This window comes from Rhipicephalus microplus, chromosome 1 (assembly GCF_043290135.1).
Source record: "Rhipicephalus microplus isolate Deutch F79 chromosome 1, USDA_Rmic, whole genome shotgun sequence".
Classification (NCBI taxonomy): domain Eukaryota; kingdom Metazoa; phylum Arthropoda; class Arachnida; order Ixodida; family Ixodidae; genus Rhipicephalus; species Rhipicephalus microplus.
The window spans coordinates 43,406,296-43,428,995 of NC_134700.1; the positions used below are offsets into that span (position 1 = coordinate 43,406,296).

Below are 22,700 nucleotides of genomic sequence, written 5' to 3' on the forward strand. Positions count from 1 at the left end.
AAGAGTTAAATGAGAAATAAGAAAAATAGGAAAGAATGTAAGGGAGAGACGAATAAAGTCAGTCACTCACTGGCGATTCACAGCGCGAAAAGAATGGTTCCAGTCGTGAAACGTGAACGACTTCAGTTCGCGGGGTGAAACGGAAACGTCTCGAAGTGCCTTCTGGGAGAACCTCGTATGTGACGTCGCTGAGACGTCGTACGACCTTGTAAGGGCCGAAGTAGCGGCGAAGAAGCTTTTGGCGAAGAAGCTTTTCTGAACGGCCACGTTGTCGGATAGGGGTCCACACCCAGACTTCATCACCGGGCTTGAAAATAACTTCACGGTGACGAAGATTGTAGCGGCGTGCGTCTGCGGTTTGGTGATGTTGAATACGGTGACGAGCAATTTGACGGGCCTCTTCTGCACACTGCGGGAATTCGGCGGCATCGGTGCGGTATATTCCTAAGTTGTCGGGCAGGAGCATGGCGTCGAGCATCGTCGTGACCTAGCGACCGTGGACTAAACGAAAAGGTGTGAAACCGGTACTTTCTTGAACAGCAGTTTTATACGCAAAATTTACGTAGGGAAGTATGGTGTCCCAGTTCTTGTGATCGATGTCTACTTACATTGATAGCATGTCTGCAATTGTCTTATTGTGTCGTTCAGTCAGCCCATTTGCTTGCGGGTGGTAAGCCGTTATTTTACGATGTTCCGTGCCACTTAATCGCAAGACTTCCTGCAGCATCTCTGCGGTGAAAGCTGTCCCACGATCAGTTATGACGACAGCTGGAGCACCGTGACGTAAGACGATGCTGTTCACGAAAAATTGGGCGACATCTGCTGCGGTTGCTTTTGGAAGCGTCTTCGTTTCACAGTAGCGTGTTAAGTAGTCGGTAGCGACCACAATCTACCGGTTTCCAGACGAAGACGTGGGGAATGACCCCAGCAAGTCCATGCCAATCTGATTAAAGGGCGCCTTTGGTGGGCCTATTGGTTGCAGTAGTCCCGCTGGTCGTAAAGGTGGAACTATATGTCGCTGACAGTCGCGACATGTGTGAACGTAATGCTTCACAGTCTTTGCGAGACGTGGCCAGTAGTAGGAGCGTTGAATCCGTTGCAGCGTGCGCGTATAGCCGAGGTGTCCGGATGATGGCTCATCATGACACGCACGTAAAATGTCACCACGAAGCGTAGTTGGCGCAACAAGCAGATACATAGCTTGTGTAGGATAAAAGTTCTTTTTGTAAAGCACTCCATCGCGGAAACAAAAGGAGGATAGCGAGCGTGCAAAGCTTCGAGGAAGGTGGGAATTGCGTCCTTCCAGGTAGTCAATGAGCGGAATGAGCTCCGAGTCGTGACGCTGTTGCTCAGCCAAGCGGGTTGCTGATACGGCAGAAAGAAAAGTGTCGTCGTCTTCAAGGTCAGTGTTGGCATTTTCGACCGGTGCACGTGAGAGACAGTCGGCGTCGGTGTGTTTCCGCCCAGATTTGTGGACGATGGTGACATTGAAATCTTGTAGCCGAAGGCTCCATCGTGCTAGACGACCTGAGGGATCTTTGAGATTTGCGAGCCAACAAAAGGGAATGGTGGTCGCTAACTGCCCTGAATGGGCGGCCATACAAGTATGGGCGGAACTTTGTTATGGCCCAGACAACAGCAAGGCATTCCTTCTCGGTTGCAGAATAGTTTTTCTCCGCTGGGGATGATGTTCTGCTCGCATATGCGATCACGCGCTCTACGCCATTATGCCACCGAACTAATACGCTCCTAGTCCAACGTTGCTGGCGTTAGTGTGTAATTCCGTGTCAGCGCTTTCGTCAAAATGACCCAGTACAGGCGGAGCCTGGAGGAGGTTTTGGAGGGTGTTGAACGCATGACACTGATCAGTACCCCAAACAAACGAGACACCGTCTTTTGTAAGCTTGTTGAGGGGTTCAGCAATCTTCGAAAAGTTTTTCACAAAGCGCCTGTAATACGCACAGAGCCCCAGAAATCAGCGTAGGTCGCGCTTATTTGTGGGCACGGGAAAGGCCGAAACAGCACGGGTTTTCTCCGGATCTAGGCGGATACCGCCATGGCTCACAACGTGGCCAAGGAATTTCAGTTCTTCATATCCAAAATGACATTTCTCGGGTTTGTGAGAAAGCCCTGCTGTTCTGATTGCTTGAAGTACTGCATGAAGGCGTTGGACGTGTTGTTCAAACGTGTCTGCAAAGACCACGACGTCATCAAGGTAAACAAGACATGATTGCCATTTGAGCCCTGTGAGAACCGTATCCATCATTCTTTGGAAAGTTGCTGGCGCTGAGCATAGACCGAAAGGCAACACTTTAAACTCGTACAGGCCGTCGGGAGTAATAAACGCCGTCTTTTCGCGGTCGCGCTCATTCACTGCGATTTGCCAGTAGCCGCTACGCAAATCCATGGAGGAAAAATATTTAGCGTTGCGTATACGGTCTAACGAGTCATCTATCCGGGCTAGAGGATGAATGTCCTTTTTGGTGACCTTGTTCAGTTTACGGTAATCAACGCAAAAACGCAACGTACTGTCCTTCTTCTTTACTAGCACAACTGGCGAAGCCCAGGGACTGGTTGATGGCTGGATGACGTCGTCCTGGAGCATCTGCTGGACTTGGTCACGTATAGCGTCTTGCTCTTTTTGCGACACCCTATAGGCGTGTTGTCGAATGAGTCTCTCGGTGGGTTCCGTGATGATACGGTGCTGAGCAAGTGGTGTCTGTTTAACCTTTGACGCAGTGGCAAAACAGTCTTGAAATGAGCCGAGTAAACGCAAAAGGCTTTCTCGTTGAGACGAAGGTAGTCTCTCGCTTACGACGAGAGTGCTCGCGAACGCCTCGTCAGGGTGGCCATTCGATGAAAATAAAGCTAATGTGGGCGAACCATCGGCATCGGCAAGTTCTTCACAATATGCAATGGCAGTGTGTTTCGTTAGGTGGCGATATTCGACTACAGAGATATATAACAGAAACAATAAATCAGCTTACGAGAGAGAACCATTACAAACTACACAAACTAACAAGAATGGAACTACGGTGAAGAAAGTTCGAAGATATAAACAGGTGAAGGCATACGTGTGATGACCAGCAGCGTTGCGTCCCCGACGATCGGATGCGAGAAGTCGAAGAGAGTTCTGGCACGACTGCGATGTCGGCGGTGTTGCAACGCTGGTGGCTCCGGAAGGCTAGTGCTTACAGGTGACTTCGAGCAGGTTGAGCTAACTCGAGGCGAAGTCCCGATGTCTACGTTGCAGACCTTAATATCGCGTCACAGCTAGACGAACGGCTAAGTTTAGGTGGCCAGCCGATACAGAGCCACACTAAAAACTTCTAGAAGAGATGCTTGTTGATCTGTTTCTACACCATCTTGGTCAGCGACTAGTCTGCCTAGCAGGGCAAAATCCTGCGCTTAAATCCCCCTCGTGTCTCCTCGCTCTCTTCCTTAGGGACAAGAGACCTCTACATGGGTCCAATCATGCGCGTTTAATTGAGGGGAAACTCCGCCCCAAAAATATTTTGACCCCACCCCTTTTTTAATTGGGAGAGGGCCCACAGCTAGCGAGAGTGACAACCTGTCGGGTTGTTGTCATACGGCTTGGCCACTAGAGCGTTTCCCACGCTTTTCTCCATGGAAACGGTCAAACGTTTGGCTCTCAGCCGGGCGTATTGTAGTCTAATCCTTGTTCGGGGTATACCGCGGCCTTCTACGACCTTGCAGACGCCGCCACAGTTACAAAAGGATTAACCGTCGGCGGCGACGTTCTAAGAAGAGCACCTCATTTTGCACTTCTCGGCTCCCTTTCATCCGCCGCCGTTTCTCACGGTCAGTCGGGGAGTACGGCGCCCGTTAATTGCCGTGACGCGGTGTCGCCGAAAATGGCCGTCCTTGACATTGCCCCTCACTTTCAGAATGTCATTCATAACATTTGTTCACACGGAGGGGAATTTTTCGACAACAAGGAACAAAACACCACCAATAAGGGAGACATGAGGGCTGTCCCTCTCATACACAACATAAATAGGTAGATTGCATCAAAGTACCAACAAAAGAAAAAACAAACAATCGTTAGAGTACCAGCTTCAGTTACACGCAACAATATCAATGCGCCATACAAACAAGAAGAGGAAATAGCCGTGTACGGCAGCCATCAATACAGAATACACTGCACGAATGTATACTACGAAACAAAACAGGTGCGCTTCTTTACTGTAGGGCAATCTTTCAATGTGCATTACAACAAGTAAAACAACCAATGCACCAAGCAAAAAGAAAATAACTCAAAATACATTTCTTATGCAATGAAATACGCACATACAAACAGAAAACAACCGACGAAAGAAAAAAAAACATGCTCATAGACCTCAAGTCTCAATGCGCGCACGACAACTGTACCGGGTCACGCCAATCCTAATCAATTTACGAGATCATTCAGTTTATGCTAACATCTTCCTCAAATGCTCATTCATGCCACATCCCCATGGCAGTGGAGGCATACGATGCCACACTAAACCTTTGAAAAAACTAGAAAAATGACACCTTTTCTCGGTTTTTACCTTATGCAAATTTTCGCACTCATGATTAAACTAATTCGACGCTAACTCTCAGCCTTTGGCTCTGTGGTTTCCCTTCTGAACAATTTACACCGCATCACGTAACTTGCAAAAATTATGACTGAAGTCTGCATCTGCAAAGCAACACTAAGTAACCACACTTAGCACGCACGTGCAACAATTCTTCAAACTGACCGCCCCCCCTTTTCTCAATTAGATTCGCTTGAATCGCACACGATGGGGTCGCGTTCCCGGCGGCTTTCGAGTACGCCAGAGGTTACAAAAAGCACGAACGCCAGGCTGTGTCCCGCTGTCATGCCTCATGCTGCATTTCGGCCGGCTCCCCTCAGGAATGTGCAAGGGACGCCAGAAACAGGGGGGAAGCCTGGGTAATAGTGTCTTTGTGGTCGCCCCCACGCAGTACTTAGCCGTTGTGCCTTTTCGACTTTGAACCCTCGGGCCAGGCCGCTTTCCCGAAGTCGTCGAAATGAACCGCGCGTTTCGTTCGGGTGACGCACCTCTTTTTCCCCCTCTACACCTGGCTCGCCGCTTGTGCCTCCATGAACGCCACCATTGACGTTTCTTGAAACGGATTAACGGCCTAGCCTTTCGTCTCTGTCGGGACGGAGTTGGACCAGCCCTAGGCTCACGCAGTGTGGTACGCTTCCTCTTCTTTCTTTTTCGGCGATGTTTGCGTACCTCCTTTCCCTCGATGTCATCATCGTGTCGCTTCGGGACCTCAAAAGTTGGGAAGCTTGTTGGAGCTGGTGCTAGGTCTTCCCTCCCGATAACGCTTTTTGAACTCTGCGTCACGACGGACTGTCGGGCCAAATTAGCTTTGTCAACACTGATAAAGCCATTAACTGGGCCCTCTCCGACGGCATCGGTGCATTCCTGGAGCGTCGCGTCCTCGCTCTGATTCGCCACTGTGCTAATCAAGCCTACATTTGACGATGTCGAAACGTACTCTTGAGACACGAAGGAGGTTTCCAGCATCTTACTGGGCCCATTAGGGCTGCTGGCACTCTCCTCATCCACCCAAGGAACGTCTTTCGACATCGTCTCTACCTCCAGACCGGCCAAGGCCTCGTTCTCAGCATACTCTACCTTGATGCCTTCTAAAATACGCGGGCCCTTTTCTGGCGCGATCTCTGGTTCTAGCACTTCCTGCCACACTTTAACGTTCATCGCTTTCCGACGCGCCTCGCTTTCAGACTGTTGTCTTTCTGTTTCGCGCTTTCTTTCAGACTCTTGTCTGAGCTGCTCTTCTTTTGTCCAGACAGACGTTCCGAATATCCGGAGCATCTCTGCCTTAACTACCTCGTTGTTCGTGTTCTGCTGACTGAGTCGCGCAACAGCTTCATTTGCCTCGCAAGGCATAACCGTGAGTAGCCCTTGACACCATGTGTCTCGCTCAAATGACAGTTTCTCGCCGGCATCGCCATGCTCACTGCTGGATCGGCTAACCCTGCTACCCTCACTGAGGCGAATCTTTAATTGCAGTAACTGCACTTCCCGTTCTCCGGCTTCCCTTGCCGCTTCTCGTTTTTTCGCCCTTTCTTTGCGCTCTCTTTCCCTTTCTTTTTCCCTTTTCTCCCGGGCCCGTGCCCGCTCTTCTCTGGCTAACGCCTGCGCCTGTTCCTGCTGCTCCATAACACATTGTCTCAGTTCGGCGCCCTCGAGGCCTAACTGTTTACCGTACGCGATCCACTTATCAAAATCCATACACTCCATACTGCAACTGTCACTATAATGCCACTATAAAAACAGCGCAATCATTGCAGGATGCAACCGCTTCAACTGTGCGGCTCTATCACAACGCTGTCCGCACGGTTCTCGTTCACCCCTCACTGTCTTGCTCTTGTACGGAACGTCCTGTCTTGCGGACGGCAGTTTTGTTACAAGCTGCCACTCTAGCGTCGCCAGCGCGAAGTCGGCGACGGGAATGACAGCAGGTGGGTTCGTTCCGCACGCAAGCAGAGACAGTGAAGAGATCAGAGACGTGAGAAAACAAAACAACTTTACTCTAATGATATTGCAGCACACGGGATCTAATATAACACTTCAATACAACTAACAAAATACATTGACACTTGATACAACTACAGAGATATATAACAGAAACAATAAATCAGCTTACGAGAGAGAACTATTACAAACTACACAAACTAACAAGAATGGAACTACGGAGGAGAAAGTTCGAAGATATAAACAGGTGAAGGCATACGTGTGATGACCGGCAGCGTTGCGTCCCCGACGATCGGATGCGAGAAGTCGAAGAGAGTTCTGGCACAACTGCGATGTCGGCGGTGTTGCAACGCTGGTGGCTCCGGGAGGCTAGTGCTTGCAGGTGACTTCGAGCAGGTTGAGCTAACTCGAGGCGAAGTCTTGATGTCTACGTTGCAGACGTTAATATCGCGTCACAGCTAGACGAACGGCTAAGTTTAGGTGGCCAGCCGATACAGAGCCACACTAAAAACTTCTAGAAGAGATGCTTGTTGATCTGTTTCTACACCATCTTGGTCAGCGACTAGTCTGCCTAGCAGGGCAAAATCCTGCGCTTAAATCCCCCTCGTGTCTCCTCGCTCTCTTCCTTGGGGACAAGAGACCTCTACATGGGTCCAATCATGCGCGTTTAATTGAGGGGAAACTCCGCCCCAAAAATATTTTGATCCCACCCCTTTTTTAATTGGGAGAGGGCCCACAGCTAGCGAGAGTGACAACCTGTCGGGTTGTTGTCATACGGCTTGGCCACTAGAGCGTTTCCCACGCTTTTCTCCGTGGGAACGGTCAAACGTTTGGCTCTCAGCCGGGCGTCTTGTAGTCTAATCCTTGTTCGGGGTATACCGCGGCCTTCTACGACCTTGCAGACGCCGCCACAGTTACAAAAGGATTAACCGTCGGCGGCGACGTTCTAAGAAGAGCACCCCATTTTGCACTTCTCGGCTCCCTTTCATCCGCCGCCATTTCTCACGGTCAGTCGGGGAGTACGGCGCCCGTTAATTGCCGTGACGCGGTGTCGCCGAAAATGGCCGTTCGTGACAGAGGCATAATGCCGCGTAAAAAAAAAGAAACACGTACAGAAAAAAAACTAGGCCCAAAGACAAATGCGTGTTATCATTTTGTTTCCTCAGTGTTCGTTTCATCCCATTGGTCCAGTACGTCGCAATACTACCAAGCTAAATGAACAATCAGTACCGTTCGTATTATTGGAGACATTAATTTTGTTTGAATAACAAGATAAGAGCAAACAATAATGCAAGATATTACTTCCATTGCCACATCAGGATGATCACTTTGCGTTTTATGTGCACTTCAGGACAAAGACATATTGGAATTATCTCTTATTCACTCTCCCCCACGACGGCCTCCTAATTTCTTGATTATGTAGCTGCTTTTGACCCATCACTGCCCACGGCCAGGTTTTCGATACCTTGATATGTATTCCGGCACTCCTATAAACAAAGCTTGTCCTTCGCATTATATGACCTGTCCCAGTCATGTAATGTTGTAGTGTGTGCCGAAGCCAATTATGAGCTTTAGTGACGGACACTGAATTTCATTGCGCAGTAAAATAGTTGCTAATATGTTCCTGCGTTTTCTTTCACTTTCATTAAAATTTTTCCACCTGTGGCAAGCACTCATTATACAAACTTGCACATAGCAAAGTATAAGCACTCCGAACATGGCTCAAGCGAACCACGGCAGTAATTTTTTTTCACGAATACCATCGGCGAATACCAATATTAATAATTTATTCTACCTTCCGACTACTGTCTTTTATATGGTAGGAACTGCATTTCATTTGCACTGCTGTTTATACGCCCCGTATTCAGCCTTTTGTGCATGGATTAAACTGACTGGCACCTGAATTAAAGTCATTGGCAATTGGATTAAACACGGTGGCACTTGGATTAAACTCACTGGCACGCGGCCTTATTGAGTTGGGGCTTGGATTAAATATGTTGGTGCTTGGATTAAATGATTGGCACATGTATTAAATAATTTGGCACTCAGTCTATTTTAATGGCGTGCAGATTATTTAAGCCGCGCTCTTGGATTAAAGTGAGGGGGAAAACCTGTAGTATTTTACGCAAACGTCGACCACGATGTTTCGTTTCAAACACATTGACAGTAATGTCGATTCGTCCCAGCACCTTTAGATTCCTTTTTCCGGAAACATCTTCTTTGATAAAAAAGCGCTGGCTACCGCTATCAAGAATGCCTCTTGTATAGCAGAAAGCCTTTGCGCCATTTATCTATCCTCTGAAGGTTAGCAATAGTATTGCGTCAGGGGTCCTACTGCTATCTGACAGAGCGTAAATAGAGGTACTGCTCGTAGCGCGTTGTGGTAGCGTCATTATTTTAACACCTTTACTAGCATGTCTAGAATATATCGAAGAAGCATGCCTTCTATGACAATGTGAGCAGCTCACCTTCTGTCGACAGTCTGTTGCTTGATCTCCTTTTGTGGTACATCTGAAGCAGCAGCCATTTGTCGACAGAAGGCGCTTGTTCTCTGAGTCAGGAAGCGATGCGTCGCAGTGCAATGTTGGGTAGAATTTCTGGCAAAAAAAGCACGCCTTAACGGCACTGTTAAGGTCTGCTGCTGACGCCATTGGCTAATTATTGTGGTTGCCGGAGGTCTGTAGTTCATTGCTCGGTGACATTCGTCGTTGGTAGGTGGTTTGCTCTCTGCACACAACGTCGATGCGTAGGTACTTGAGCAATTGTCAAATTTTTTCCGAGATCGGCGGGTTTGCACTTTACGCTCAAGTCACCATCGTCGGTGATATTCCATCGTTATGTCTTGTAGAATCTATTTCATTAGCACCTCGCACAGCATGGCAGAGTAGCAAGATACAGACACGTCGAGGCCTTTGAGCCCTCTTATGTTGATTCGAACAAAGTCGTAAAAGCTTCCCAGGGCACTAGCGTTCGCTGACGTAGTGACCAGACGTAGAGTGCAAAGATTTTCGAGATGCCTCTGCTCAATCATGCGCATGTCTCCGAACCGCTCCTTCAGTATAGAAATGGCATCCTCATAACTGTTGTCTGTTGTCAGTATGCCTACAATAGCCTTTGCAGCAGGGCGGTCGAGAAGAGATCAGAGGTAGTGAAACCGATCGACATTATTAAAGCACGAGGTCTCGTATACAGAGTATCGAAAGAGGACCCAAAATGGTCTATTTTGAGGGGGAGCTGTCGAGTCTTATTAGGTCTAGCTTAGGAAGCCTGGCTCCTGTGCCGCTGGAAATACCTGACAGAGCTGCTTGACGCGGCAAAGAAGAGTAGGTTGGCAACTCACTGTTGGTCATTGCTGGCCCTGATGTTCGGACAGCCAGCTCCTGGATGTGATGTTTAAGAAGGCTAATGCTCCCCACAGTTCAGTCCTCGTACTCTAGCACAGAGTCCATGTTCGCCAGTACCGAGTCATAGTGGGTGTGCAGTGCTTCGTTTGCCTTTGCGAGCTTGTCGGCATATTTCTTCAGGCGCTGAAGAATGTTGTGAAGCCCTGCCAGGTCAATTTCATTAGAGGCCAGAAGCTCATCAACTCCATTGATGATCTTGGTGCTGTGTTGCCGTTGAGCTGCTTTCGTGTTTCGCAGGCGTTTCATGGTCCTTCTTGAACCGGGTCAAGTTTCGACACCAATGTAAATCCGAAGATTTCTTTCATAGATAACCGGGTTTAAAAGATTAATATGCCTGGAGATCAAGAGCAGAGCGTCTCAACGCAGCTGTTTATTGCGGCGCAGATCCAAGACAAAAAACCTCATGTCACGCGCCATCCTCGTTCTTTTTTTCATCTAGCGCATGCAATGTCCACTGTTTCTAAGAGCGGTGGTTGTCATTGTTGCCGCAGTCGAGGTCATGGCCATAGTTTTCCTAGCCTTGTCTTGTAGAGGCCCGTACTCCGGTGGTAGACCCTGCTGCCTGTGGCTTGATCGCTGCTCCTGGATGGTGTCAGTGTCTTCTCTGCGATGTGGGCTGGGTTCACTGCTTGATGGGGGTGTCCGGTACTTGAATGAAGCAGCACCTCCACCAGATATCACCGGGTCGTGAGGGGGACAAAGGGAGCGAACTGTAATTTCAAAGTGAAACTGTTTATTCGACTGAACTTGTTGCCTATAAACTGAAGGTCAGATTGCAACGATGCCCACTAGCACTGATAGCGGCCAACAGAGCATTAGCTGTCGATAAACTCGGAAGCTGCAAAATGTGTCGGCATTTGTACACTTGACAGCAAATATTCTAGAATTATATCACTAGTGTTGATGTAGGTTCCAGAATAAATGCGTCATGTTCATGAAGTGGGCGTAATCATAAAGGGCCAGTAAACCACCTCCAATTTTTTTTTTTCAAGCATTTCAAGTAAATGCGTGTATCGTGTACAGAATTCCGTCATGATCAACGATTCTGCACGTGGCAGTGCTACGAGCTGCCGGCGCGCCACAAATTCGAAGAAACGATTCCTCCTCCTTTCCGGGCCTTTCTGGGCTTTTCAGGCCTCCGCATGACGTGCTGTACCATCATTTCAGAAGCGCTGAGCCAAATATGCCAAATATGCTGTGACTGGTTGAAAAAAAGCCTACAACTTCCGATCAGTCTGCAAGCAGCTCCCCGCGCTGCTTGTTGTTATTCGTCGTGTTGCCCGCGTGTGTGTAACACGTGCAGGGCACGGCGTGTCCCTGTATGGGTCCATTGCATTGGCAATCCTTTGAAGGCGTGCGCTCAACACGAGTTCCATACCGGCACGATTATGGCAGCCACTGTTCGCCAACAAGCACGCAACTGACGGAGTCGACGGCCGGAGTCCCGTCAATTGGAACTGGATGGTGTTTCAAGCAGCTCGTCAGGGATGATGTATGGCATGCGAAATTGGGAGGGGCACTCGCGAGAAGGCAAAGGGGCGTGGGAGAGGATACCAGTGGAGGGAAGCGCAAGAGAGAGTGAAAGGTGTGGTAGTCACGGTTTTGATAATCAAACGTGTCTAACTCCGCTATTACTGCACCGTTTCGAAAAATTATCACAGCTCCGTGTTCGTCGTACACTCATGCACAATTTTCCCGCCACAACTCAATTTTGACCTCTGGGTGGTTTACGGGCCCTTAACAAAATGATCTACTGCAGTCCTAAAGATTCTCGAACACTGTTGGCATGTTTTGTGTTGAGGATTACTGACAGTGAAATGGAACGATAACAATAATTTAAAGAGAATGCGGCACTATCATCTTTGTTCCTGGCTTGCACTTATGATTTCTTTCGTAGCTGCGCTTCTGTCACGCAATTTTTTTACATAACATGGCTTCTTGCGCGACACAATAACACCTAGGAGGGTTTTTTTTTTTTTTTTTTTGAAACAGTATCGAGCATTCACATGATTCTGTGCTACTACATCAGGTGTGCTACACCTTATGGTACCGATGATTGTTTACTTTTTATTCTGGTTCAAACCCCCGATTTCTAAAGACAGTAGTCTTTCTTGGGATCCTTCAGTGCAAGAATTTGGTCTTTCGTTTTTGTCCGTTTGTATGGTGGTCTGCATTTCTTTCTGTTTTTCTGTCTGTCAAATGAATCAGCCACCCAGTGAAAATTTAAGCTGTTGCTCAATGCCAAACCTTAATGATCTGAAGGCTGTGTTCATACTTGTGAACATTGTTCATCAAAAAGCAATCAAAAAGCAAATATTAGGCATATTTGACGTGCAACATCACTTTGTAGGAATTTGTTAGTGTGTTTCTTTATTTAGAAAACGCACAGGTACATAATGTAAAGGCCCTACTGTTTCTTACACTGCACTGACAATGCTACACTATGAATGTAAAAAGAAGTGGGTGTTTCCTACGCGTTGCTTAGACCACATGGTGCTGCCGCCTACCAGTGGCTCTGTGTTTTACAAAAACTTTGTTTCTTGACATTACTGTCACATGGCGTTTATATCTCACGCAGCACCTCCACATCATTTTTCGACAACCTTTGCAGGAAAGCAAGCAGATAGATACCCGGCAATTTCTTAAAATTCATCGTGGCTTTTTATTCATGAACAACACCACTGATACGGATGGCGGGGCTAGAATTTCCACAACAGGAGTTTTTTATTGCCATTACATGCATTTTGTTTTTCTTAAAGAGAATTCGATGGCACAGGTAGGTAATTCACTGAATAGTAAAAGTGTCCTCATAAGAACAGACATGAGGTCTCCGTTACAGATTTTAATAAAATTTGTGCTAAGGACAGGTGTTGCTTCCAAAACTATGATTTTCAAGTTAGTTCTGGCAAAAATATCTTGGTATTCTTAAAAAAATTTATATACAAATATGAGTGGCAAAAAGCACTTTTGTGCCACTTTTGCAATTTCTAAACATTCAGTGCATTTAATGAAAAAACGATGCACACCAGTTGGTTTATTTCAAAGTACAAGTGAAATTCAATATTGTGAGTATTTTATTTCTCTTAGGTGTCAAATTACTTTTGAGTAAAAAAAAGGTCATAACCACGGTGAATGGAACAAAATAACCTTATTTGTGGAGCTATTGCTGCATCCAGCTTTAACTGGTGATAGTAAAACTTGGTACCTACGGACCTCAACATCTGTTTATTTTCTAAATGATTTGTCGATTTTGCATGCATCGTTATAGTTGATAGTTTCGCTGAAACGTAAGTGGTTTATCAAAAATGCCAAAGCTTGAATGTAGTGTTTTAAATAATGCCAGTTTGAATTTTTTTGTCTTATTACTTTGATTGAAGTCAAGCGTGCTGTATACCATTCTGCTTCGAAAAAATGTTGCCCTATTTGAATCACCAACAACAGGGCTATAATTAGGGGAAGTTGAGGGAAGTAGTGACAGCTCCCCCGAAACTTTTTCATGCAACTTTTCGGGAGATACTAAAGTATTTACCCAGCTTCACATCAACCACATGTTGCCAAAGTCAGCTTTTATTACACATAAATACTACCCCATTCTTGGATGTGGCCCTGGCTAACTAGTTATAATGCATCTGATGCGTCCAACTCTGCCGAGTGGCCGCACCATTAATTCAGTGCTGCAAATCGAATAGCAGGTAAAAATAATTTCACATGGCCAGGAAATGCTCTCATCGGCATTCGATGCTCCTGAGAGTACGTGAGCCAAACAACACAGGAGATCACATGGATAGGGAATTTACAATTTGAGTTCAAAGTGTGCTAGAAAACGCCACATTTCCAAATCAACTGCATCATGTAGCCAAGAGACACTGCTGTTTGCCGGCTTTAAAAGGGCCCCTTTAAAGTAAAAATGGTGTGCAGTAGATTTGTGGCTATGCGGCACTTTGGCCTGGGTGGAAACAATTTATTCTGACTGGTTTTTGTGTTGTCCAAAACTAATGTGTCATCTCTTTTAGCTCTAGCAGGGATGCCATTGCACTACACAGAGGCTGAGTGATTTCAAGTGGGAAGTTGCTTTTTGGAATGTAGAATTGCAACACAGATATCTACTTTTCTGAAAATTATACTTTGGTTTCTGCCACTACTCATTCCTTACCTGATCAATTTTCATGCATTGGACAGACCATTGTTTGAGTCATTATAACATTCTATATCGCATCAGCGACCAGTGGAACCCCCTCTTTTTTATTATCTAAGTCTTCTGTCATGATTTTCTAAACTTTGGCAGAGTCTAATTTCACCCCTTTTGTGCGCTGAAAAGCTGAATATGTCGACGGTGCAATAAGATGGCAAATGTTATTTTGGAGAAGTTACATATTTTTAGAAAAGATGGAATTCGAAAAGTGCTTTTTCTCTGTCATTCAAATGATAATTCTGAAGAAGCTTTGTAATTGTTGTTCTAGGTAAGCTACAGCCATAAAATTTCTCTCGTTGGACTCCTTGACATCCGCGGAATGCAGTGCCCTTTAATTCAGTGTTATTTGTAGCCAGTATAATCAAAATATAACTAAACGATGTGCTTATCATAGTTTCAAGCCTAATGGCACAGCGTTCATGAAAAAGTCACAGCTTTGCTGCAAAGAAGAAGCAATGAATGCGATAGCAACAAATTGTAACGTCACACGAAGAATAGTAAGCAAATCGAAAGGTGCCCCACATTGCTCCCCCACTAATGATGCACGAAACGTACTCACAGGTACAGATGAATTAAAGTGTCTCAGCTTTTAATTGACTGTGTCTGAAAAGCACGCCCTTTTTGCAAACGGACACTGTGCAGCAAGTACAGTAACCTCTGTGCACCCAGTAACTACAACAGAATCTTTCAAGTGAACGCCCATGGCGTACGGTTCTCCACACCGCTAGATAAGCGCACACATGCATGAGCGGCTACCCCTCCCCCCCCCCCCCTTTCCGCGGGGCAAAGTACGTGTGGGAGATGAGCGCATGTCGTCATGTCGTGATAATCTGGCGAGGTGCACTCATTGCGCCATCTTGCTGGTAATGCTAAAAGCAAGATAGTTTCCCCCAGATGCCTATCGCTAGCGGTAAGTGGTAGAAATAAATAGCTTGCCGTTTCAATGTTGAAGGAACTGCTCCTTCGTGGCAAAGTGATTAACGCCATGCAATCACAAGCAAGAAGTCAGATGTTATATGCCGCACGCAGTAGTTTTTTTCTGGATTAGGTATTTTTCTTTCTTGCATTTTCATGTATGTAGATACGTACACATATACGGTGAATGACGGTGGTGGCCAACGCCGATGACGGCGGCAAAATTTAGCCGAGAGTATCTATTATAATCTATTATAATTCCTATCGCAATAAAAGTCAATCACTGAAGTTTTCATTGTTGGTGCAGCTTAGACACCCTGGTGCAGCTGAGCCGCAGTGCCGGGCCCGCCCTGAGGCCCCACTTGGCGCTGCTGTTTGGTGCCCTGCTCGATGCCCTCAGTGAACTCGAGTCCCCGGTGCTGAACCAGCTGAGCGTGCGCGCCGATGCTGATGAACGGGACCGGGTAAGCCTCTCCACGTCAGCTTCAGAGTGCTTAATAGCAGCCTCACTTGATGACTGCCTTGCTTTTCGCTAAGTGCAGTACATCAATCTGTACGAGGCAACACTTACTTTTTTATGACTTTGATGAAACAATGAGACACGTGAAACACACCCTTTTTGTATGTGACCAGCTGAAGAAATCTGAAGTGCATTCATAGCAAGATGTCCTCATGAGGCACAGTTGTGAATTTCAGTAAGCATTTATTAACAGCGGCATTTGTCATCAGTTCAAGCACTACCCCTGAAAAATTCTGCATGCAATACAAAAACTTGTGTGACCTTAGAAAACAGGGTTCAACCTGAAATCCAGCACATGCATTCTGTGTGACAGTCAAGTGTTTTATTACCCAATGGTCACATCAGGTGAGAAGGATTGTTAAGAAATGTAATATTGCATAGTAGCAGTGCAGGATCGCACCGTGTGAACTGCATAAGGAGTGGATAGTGTAAAGGTTTCAAATAGGCTTGTGAGAATATTCGAATGCTTCCAATATTGAAACAAATAGTAAAGTATTCGAATTTAAATTGCAGAAAATTTCAAAGTATTCGCAATGAACAAGTAGGTGTAAATTAATCTTCATGTAAGAGCTTGTAAAGGTGGTTTCACTGCAATATACAGTGCTAAGTCGCGAAAGCACCTATCCAGAGAAAATGCACTTTGCCGTGAAGCCTTACTTTACATTAAAAGGGGCCCTGGAACACATTTTCAGCATGGCCAGAAAACTTTCCTGATCAGTGGTCGAGGCTATTGAGAACACGCAAGCCAAATAATACTATTGCGCAGTACGCGACCTGCAATTCACAATGAATTCTCAAAGCCAGCCAAAAGTTGCTCTCTTCTCTCGACAAACGACGCCACAAGCTCAAAAATCACTTGTCACAACCTTTGTATCAGCCATTGGCTGATTTGAACATGCCCGCTTGGTCACTAAGGGGGCAGCCACGGGAGACGGCCACTTGTTCATGCATACATGCGCAAGTGCACTGAAAAAGCCACCTATTCGAAAAAAAGAGAAGAAGCGCTCAAGGTCATGAGGAGCATGTGAGGTGTTTTCTTTTCTTATGCCGTTCCTCCCTGCATAACTTCCAGTGCTTTCATTGGGACGAGAAGAGAGAATGCAAGTGCAGCGTCTGACAAATCTTTGCAAATCCGCTCGTATTGGACGGATTCTAAAATTTTTTGCCGTGGGGTGAATTCGTAAGGCGATGAGCTTCTTTAGTGAATACGTTTTATGGTTATTTGAAAAAGTGTTGCAGGGCCCCTTTAAATTAAAATATTACCCCCAAATTGATTCATCATTTTTTAAGCCTAATAGCTTGTTACGACAGCTTATATGCTAAGTATAATAAATTTTAAAATTGTATGTATTTTACAGGTAACAGGTTACTTGTATCCTACTGAAAGTCAAATCCTGCTACTACTCAATGTTGTTTAGACTTTCTTTAAACAAAAAAAAGGCATTTGCATAAAGGTCTTATTTCAATAAAAAATATTTTACAGGTTAATTAGGTCATGATACATATGGCCATTTTTTTTATATGTCATATTACTATTCAAATGTTGTTCGAAATTATTTGACCAAACTCACTATTCACTTCGAATTTGCTTCAAACTTTAAATTCACTATTCGCACGAGCCTAGTTTCAAACAATTGCAAATTGCTCACCCATGAAGCAAGTATTCATGAGGAGATGAAACTGCGCTTGCTCAGGCATCCCAATAAAGTCATGCAATCGGGTACAGCGCTGACACACCTTCTGTCGCAACTATCTGATGAAGCTCGACAGTTCAAGGTCATTCTGCGCCGATTCATCGCGTGCACTTTGCATGCGAACGGTTATCTTAGGCCTCCTTACAAATTCCCAATTCAGTAAATAAATGAGGATGAAGGTGCCACATAAAATATAGCACCCGTGTGATATGTTTTGTATAAAGTAAAAACTCAAAGTTTTTATTAAGTGGTTTGTTTCAAGACCTGTATGGCCACTTATTAGGGCAGCATATCAATTAGTCTAGCAAAAATATTTGTCTTCTTTTATTACTGACACGAAAGCTGGAAAGTGGGGAAAATTTTACACTATAGGTAGCCATTTATTGCACTTCATTTTCTTCCTCTGTAAATAACCATCATCATTTGCTTGTGCATCTTCTTCATTGGCGCCATCCTGCTGCTCCTGAAATAAAGTATCACCGGAACCGTGTTATTTCAAATGGTGGAGATGCGGGGTATCAATTCCCGTACCTCTCACGTTTACAACTGGAAAGAGGCGTTGAAGTTAGCACACGTGCAGTTTTATGTATCCAAAGTAACCAAGATATGGTCCCTGAATCACGAGAACCAATTCCATGATTGGTCTTCTGTCTTTAAGAATGAGCCATGGCAGATTTTCGGCAGACCCACGGTTTGTTCATAAGTTGCAAGGAAGACACAGGCTGCTCACGTTCAGCATTATGGCGAGTCTTACACTGTTTATATTGAAGATCAGCTTGTGCTTTGCCGTTGCGTCAACGATGTAATGACAGAAACCAAATGCGTACAACAACTTCTGAAGTGTATAGGACCTACCACTTTTTTATGGCCTCGTTGCGCACGACCCTTCGATGGTTTCAGTCGTCGTCTCTGTGTAACAGTGGCTTCAGTCAATCCGCCTTGCAAGCCTTGCACATCACCTTGCAACAATGCTCATGCATAATGGGCCTCTTCCGGTCTGCATGGAATTATCAGAGAAGAAATGACAGTATTTTACAGTACCCACCATGCCAAAACTTCACCATAACTCCAACCGGTTTCATACGCACACGTTTCTGCAATGCAGCTCTCGCAGTCTCCAGCCGCACAACCCGTGTCTGCTCATAATCATCTCGTACTTCTGGTTGCTCGTTCTCCAAACTCGCCCTACCATTCTGCCTTGTGTGCCCCATGACCTAATTGCTATTACTATGGCATTCGGGGATTTATTTTTTGGGTTTGTCGATGCCACCCGCAAGACAAAGGTTGTGATCGTGCCGTTTTGAAATGCGATGTGCCAATTTCTCGAGCTTACCAATGTTATGCCAACAATGCTTTCACTTGCTGATCTACATCTTCTGTAGACTTTTCCCGACACGATCAAGAATACATGTGGCTTCTGACAATGCTCTGTTTGGCCACCTTTAAGCTGTCTCTCAACTTCCTGCCTAGCGGTCAGAAAACTGAACTGCGCAGATTTTGGAGGGAAAACTGCATTGGCGCGAAATGATACCAGTCCCCCTAGCGAACGTCAAAGATGTTATTGGGGACTGTGCAAGGTGTGCAGGTGTTGGCTTTGAGATAGACACGAAATGTTACACGTGCAGGCTTGTATTCTCATTTACAAAAATGTGAAGATGCCCTACCTAGGATCATCTTTGATTGGGACCATTAAGCAATTGTTCAACCATTAGTCCATTGTACAGCACATGTCTTCATTGACATTATTCATCGACATATCATTTTTGCAGTGTTAATTTAGTGTGCTCGTGAGCTACCACAATTACTTGTATAATAAACCCACTTGCATAAGAAACGCAGCCCTTATATTGGTCCTTAAACAAATCTATTTTATAATATATCTGTTCATATTGATACAAAGTATCATTACCAGGAAAAACAAGGGAAGCATGGGCAGAGAAGGAAGACGACGTTGCCTCCACTGCGATCCCCCTGAGTGGGTACGAGCCATGGCGGTGGAGATCATCATCATTGTACTGTGATCGCGGACTCAGGGTCCATTAAAACCCCCCATTAAGTTACCTTACTTTGTGTAACAATTTGGTGAAAGGTGCTGGGTAGGACGAACCCAAAGACGGGAGCTTCACTACCAAGACTTCGTCACAGCCGCCGCCTCGCCGGACTTCCACCTTCGACGATCGTAATGGCCCAAGAGCAGCCATCCAACGCTTCGAGGCCAACTACGATGGGTTCCGTGCCGTACTACAGAGTGCCACCAAACTTCGGCGGGACCTCAGGAGAAGACGTCGACGTGTGGCTCAAGAACTACAAGCGGGTGAGCAGAAGCAATGGCTGGGACTCGAACGAACAGCTCAATCATGTCATATTCTCGTTAACTGACACCGCCCTTATGTGGTACGAGAACCACGAGGACATGTTCACGACTTGGGAACGTTTTGTTGAAGAAGTGCTTCGGTGATTCGGACGCAAAGAAGAAACGCGCGGAGCAAACATTGTCTCAGAGGGCACAGCTTCCAGCAGAAACATGTACGACATACATTGAAGAAATATTGAAGCTGTGCAAGATCGTGAATGGGAGGATGTCTGAAGAAGACAAGGCTGGACACGTTCTCAAGAGTATAGCCGAAGACAATTTCTTAATTGGGAAAGACTGCTTGAACTCCGTGTCCGACGTGATGAAGCACTGTCGTACCTTTGAATCCCTCAAGATGCGACGAATTTCTCCGAAATTCGGCCGCCTGTCCAATGTCCCCACTGTGGCTAGTGTTGAAACAGTGCTGCCTAACGACCTTGCTTTGACCATACGGCAGATCGTCAAAGAAGAGCTGCTTCGATGTCAGCAGAGTTATCATCGCCCCAGCGATTTTCAGGATGGGTACGTAAGCGAACCAGAACGTGTGCGGACTCTTGTTTCTCTTCCACCATGGCAACCATCGATCAACGCAGCAGACGCTTATGAATATCAAGGCACACGGCAGGCTGGATTCCCCCGTCAACCACCTCCCAACTACGGACAAAGTTTTCGCCCACCTGTTTACCCAACATCGCCTCCCTACAGGGCCCCCGAAGGACGGTACCACTATCCCATGCCTTCCGAGAGGAGTCGTTACTCTGAGCAACAACGTGCCCCTCGACCAAGTCCGGTATGCTACAACTGTGGTGTCCCGGGTCACAGCGCACGTTTTTGTGACCACCGTCCATATCAGCGACAGTCTTGGCACACGTCTCACCAACCTTTCGACCATCCGCACTCCACGTCACGGAAACCACGCGCACCTACCGGGTCACGCTACCTGGTACCCGCTACCCGGGTCTCGCCGGCCTGTGATCGAAGTTTGACACCACCACCAGCTCCCCGTGCTCCACGATCGCCATCGCCACGGCGACGCGCACGTACACCACTGCCGGAAAACTAGTCGGTGCGGCCAGTGAGGGTGAGGCCGCGAGATCACAGGTGCTATCTACAGGTATACCCACGTCAGCGTTTATGTTAAAGAACAAAGTTCATGTAGTTGTCGATGGAGTGGCTACTATGGCACTTGTGGATACAGCCGCGACAGTCTCGGTGATGAGTGTAAATTTTAAAAACCTGCTGGGACCAAAAGTGATGTTTTACCTGAACCGTGGGGTGACATTTCGTGGTGTAAGTGGGGACGTGTTGTGTCCGGTGGGATATTGTACTGTGGACGTCTCGCTGTGTGGCAAGGTGTTTTGCACAGAGTTTGCGGTTATTCCGCGGTCTACACATGACGTTATCTTGGGTATTGACTTCTTGTGTGAGTGTGGGGCAACTGTAGACTGCAGAAGTGGGCATCTTTCTATACATGGTACTTTCCCAACGGCGCTCTTGGAAAATTCCCGTCCGGAGGAATGCATCTTGTTCGTCTCCGTGGACTCAGTCTTTCCTGCATTTTCTGGTGTGTGTGTTCCCGTGACATGTTCCAGCAACAACTGTGGCACGTTTGACGCCACACTCGAACCGATTCCCTTGGCATGTCTGAAAAAGAACATTCTCATTCCCCATTGTATAGTGCCAGTCGTTGATGGACGGGCCGGTGTGTGGACAATGAACAGTTTCATGGAGCCTGCAATTCTGCCAGGCGGCATGAAACTTGCTGTATTTAGACCCGAATCATGTACGATGCTGGTTGCGCTTCTTGATGCTACAAGCCAAAATGAACATCTAGGCTTAGAAGGTTCAGAAGATGCCCGATTGCTACAAATGGTCAGCAAGTCACTTGACCAAAGCGAACGTCATACACAGCTCGATGTTCTATTCAAGCACACGAAAGTGTTCGATTTTTCTAAATATAGCCAAAGGCCCTTAATCCCAGCGTCCCGGATACGTCATCAGATCCACACCGAGTCGGCGCATCCCATTAGGCAGAAACCTTATCGAGTGGCACCATCGGAGTGCAAGATCATCAACTAGCAAGTCCAAGAAATGCTGGAAAAGGGAATAATACAGGAATCGGCAAGTCCGTGGGCTGCTCCTGTCATTCTAGTGAGGAAAAAGGATGGTACGTGGAGATTTTGCGTTGACTACTGCCGACTCAATTCTGTTACCAAGAAAGACGTTTATCCACTGCCGCGCATCGATGACGCTCTAGACTGCCTGCATTCCGCGTCCTACTTTTCATCTGTCGACCTGAGATCAGGTTACTGGCAAATCCCGATGCACGCAGCTGACAAAGAAAAGACGGCATTCGTTACGACCGACGGACTTTACGAGTTCAACGTTATGCCATTCGGATTATGCAGTGCTCCTGCGACATTCGAAAGATTTATAGACTCTATATTGCGTGGTTTAAAATGGCATATATGCATGTGTTACCTTGATGATGTCGTAATTTTTGGACGTACGTTTGAGGAGCACAACACTCGCCTAGACCTTGTGCTAAGCTGCATTGAAAAAGCTGGCCTTGTATTGAATTCAAAAAAGTGCCACTTTGGCGAGCGACAGACATTGGTGTTAGGACATCTCGTCGACAAAGATGGCATTCGACCTGACCCACAAAAGACAGCGGCCGTTGAATCGTTTGAGCATCCTAAATCTGTGAATTAACTGCGTAGCTTCATCGGGCTCTGCTCGTATTTCCGCCGGTTCGTACCCAAGTTTGCGAATGTGGTTCACCCCCTGACGAACCTTCTACGCAAGAACAGCCTGTTTCAGTGGACCTCCGAGTGTGATGCCGCTTTTAACAAGCTGAAGTGTTTCTTAACTTCGCAGCCAATACTTCGGCACTTCAATCCTTCGTCGCCCACGGGAATTCACACAGATGCAAGTGGCATCGGTATCGGTGCCGTTCTCGTTCAGCGTTCTGGCAAGAAGGAACACGTTGTGGCGTACGCAAGTCGTTCTTTAAGCAAGCCTGAACGCAACTACACAGTGACCGAACAGGAATGCCTAGCGGTAGTCTTTGCCGTGCAACGGTTTCGCTCATACATCTATGGTCG

General features: G+C 46.5%; 1 protein-coding gene across 8 annotated transcripts in view; it reads left to right on the forward strand.

The window, feature by feature from the left end:
- Positions 1 to 22,700, forward strand: part of LOC119178803 (proteasome adapter and scaffold protein ECM29) — an 881,180-nt gene that overhangs the window by 566,806 nt on the left and 291,674 nt on the right. For all 8 annotated transcript variants that reach the window (XR_012895350.1, XM_075895092.1, XM_075895224.1 and 5 more), the window contains one exon: positions 15,337 to 15,493. Coding sequence is in view for 7 of the 8 variants with exons in the window: in XM_075895092.1 (XP_075751207.1) it covers positions 15,337 to 15,493 (157 nt within the window). In the remaining variant the exon portion in view is untranslated. The remainder of the gene's footprint in view (positions 1 to 15,336; positions 15,494 to 22,700) is intronic.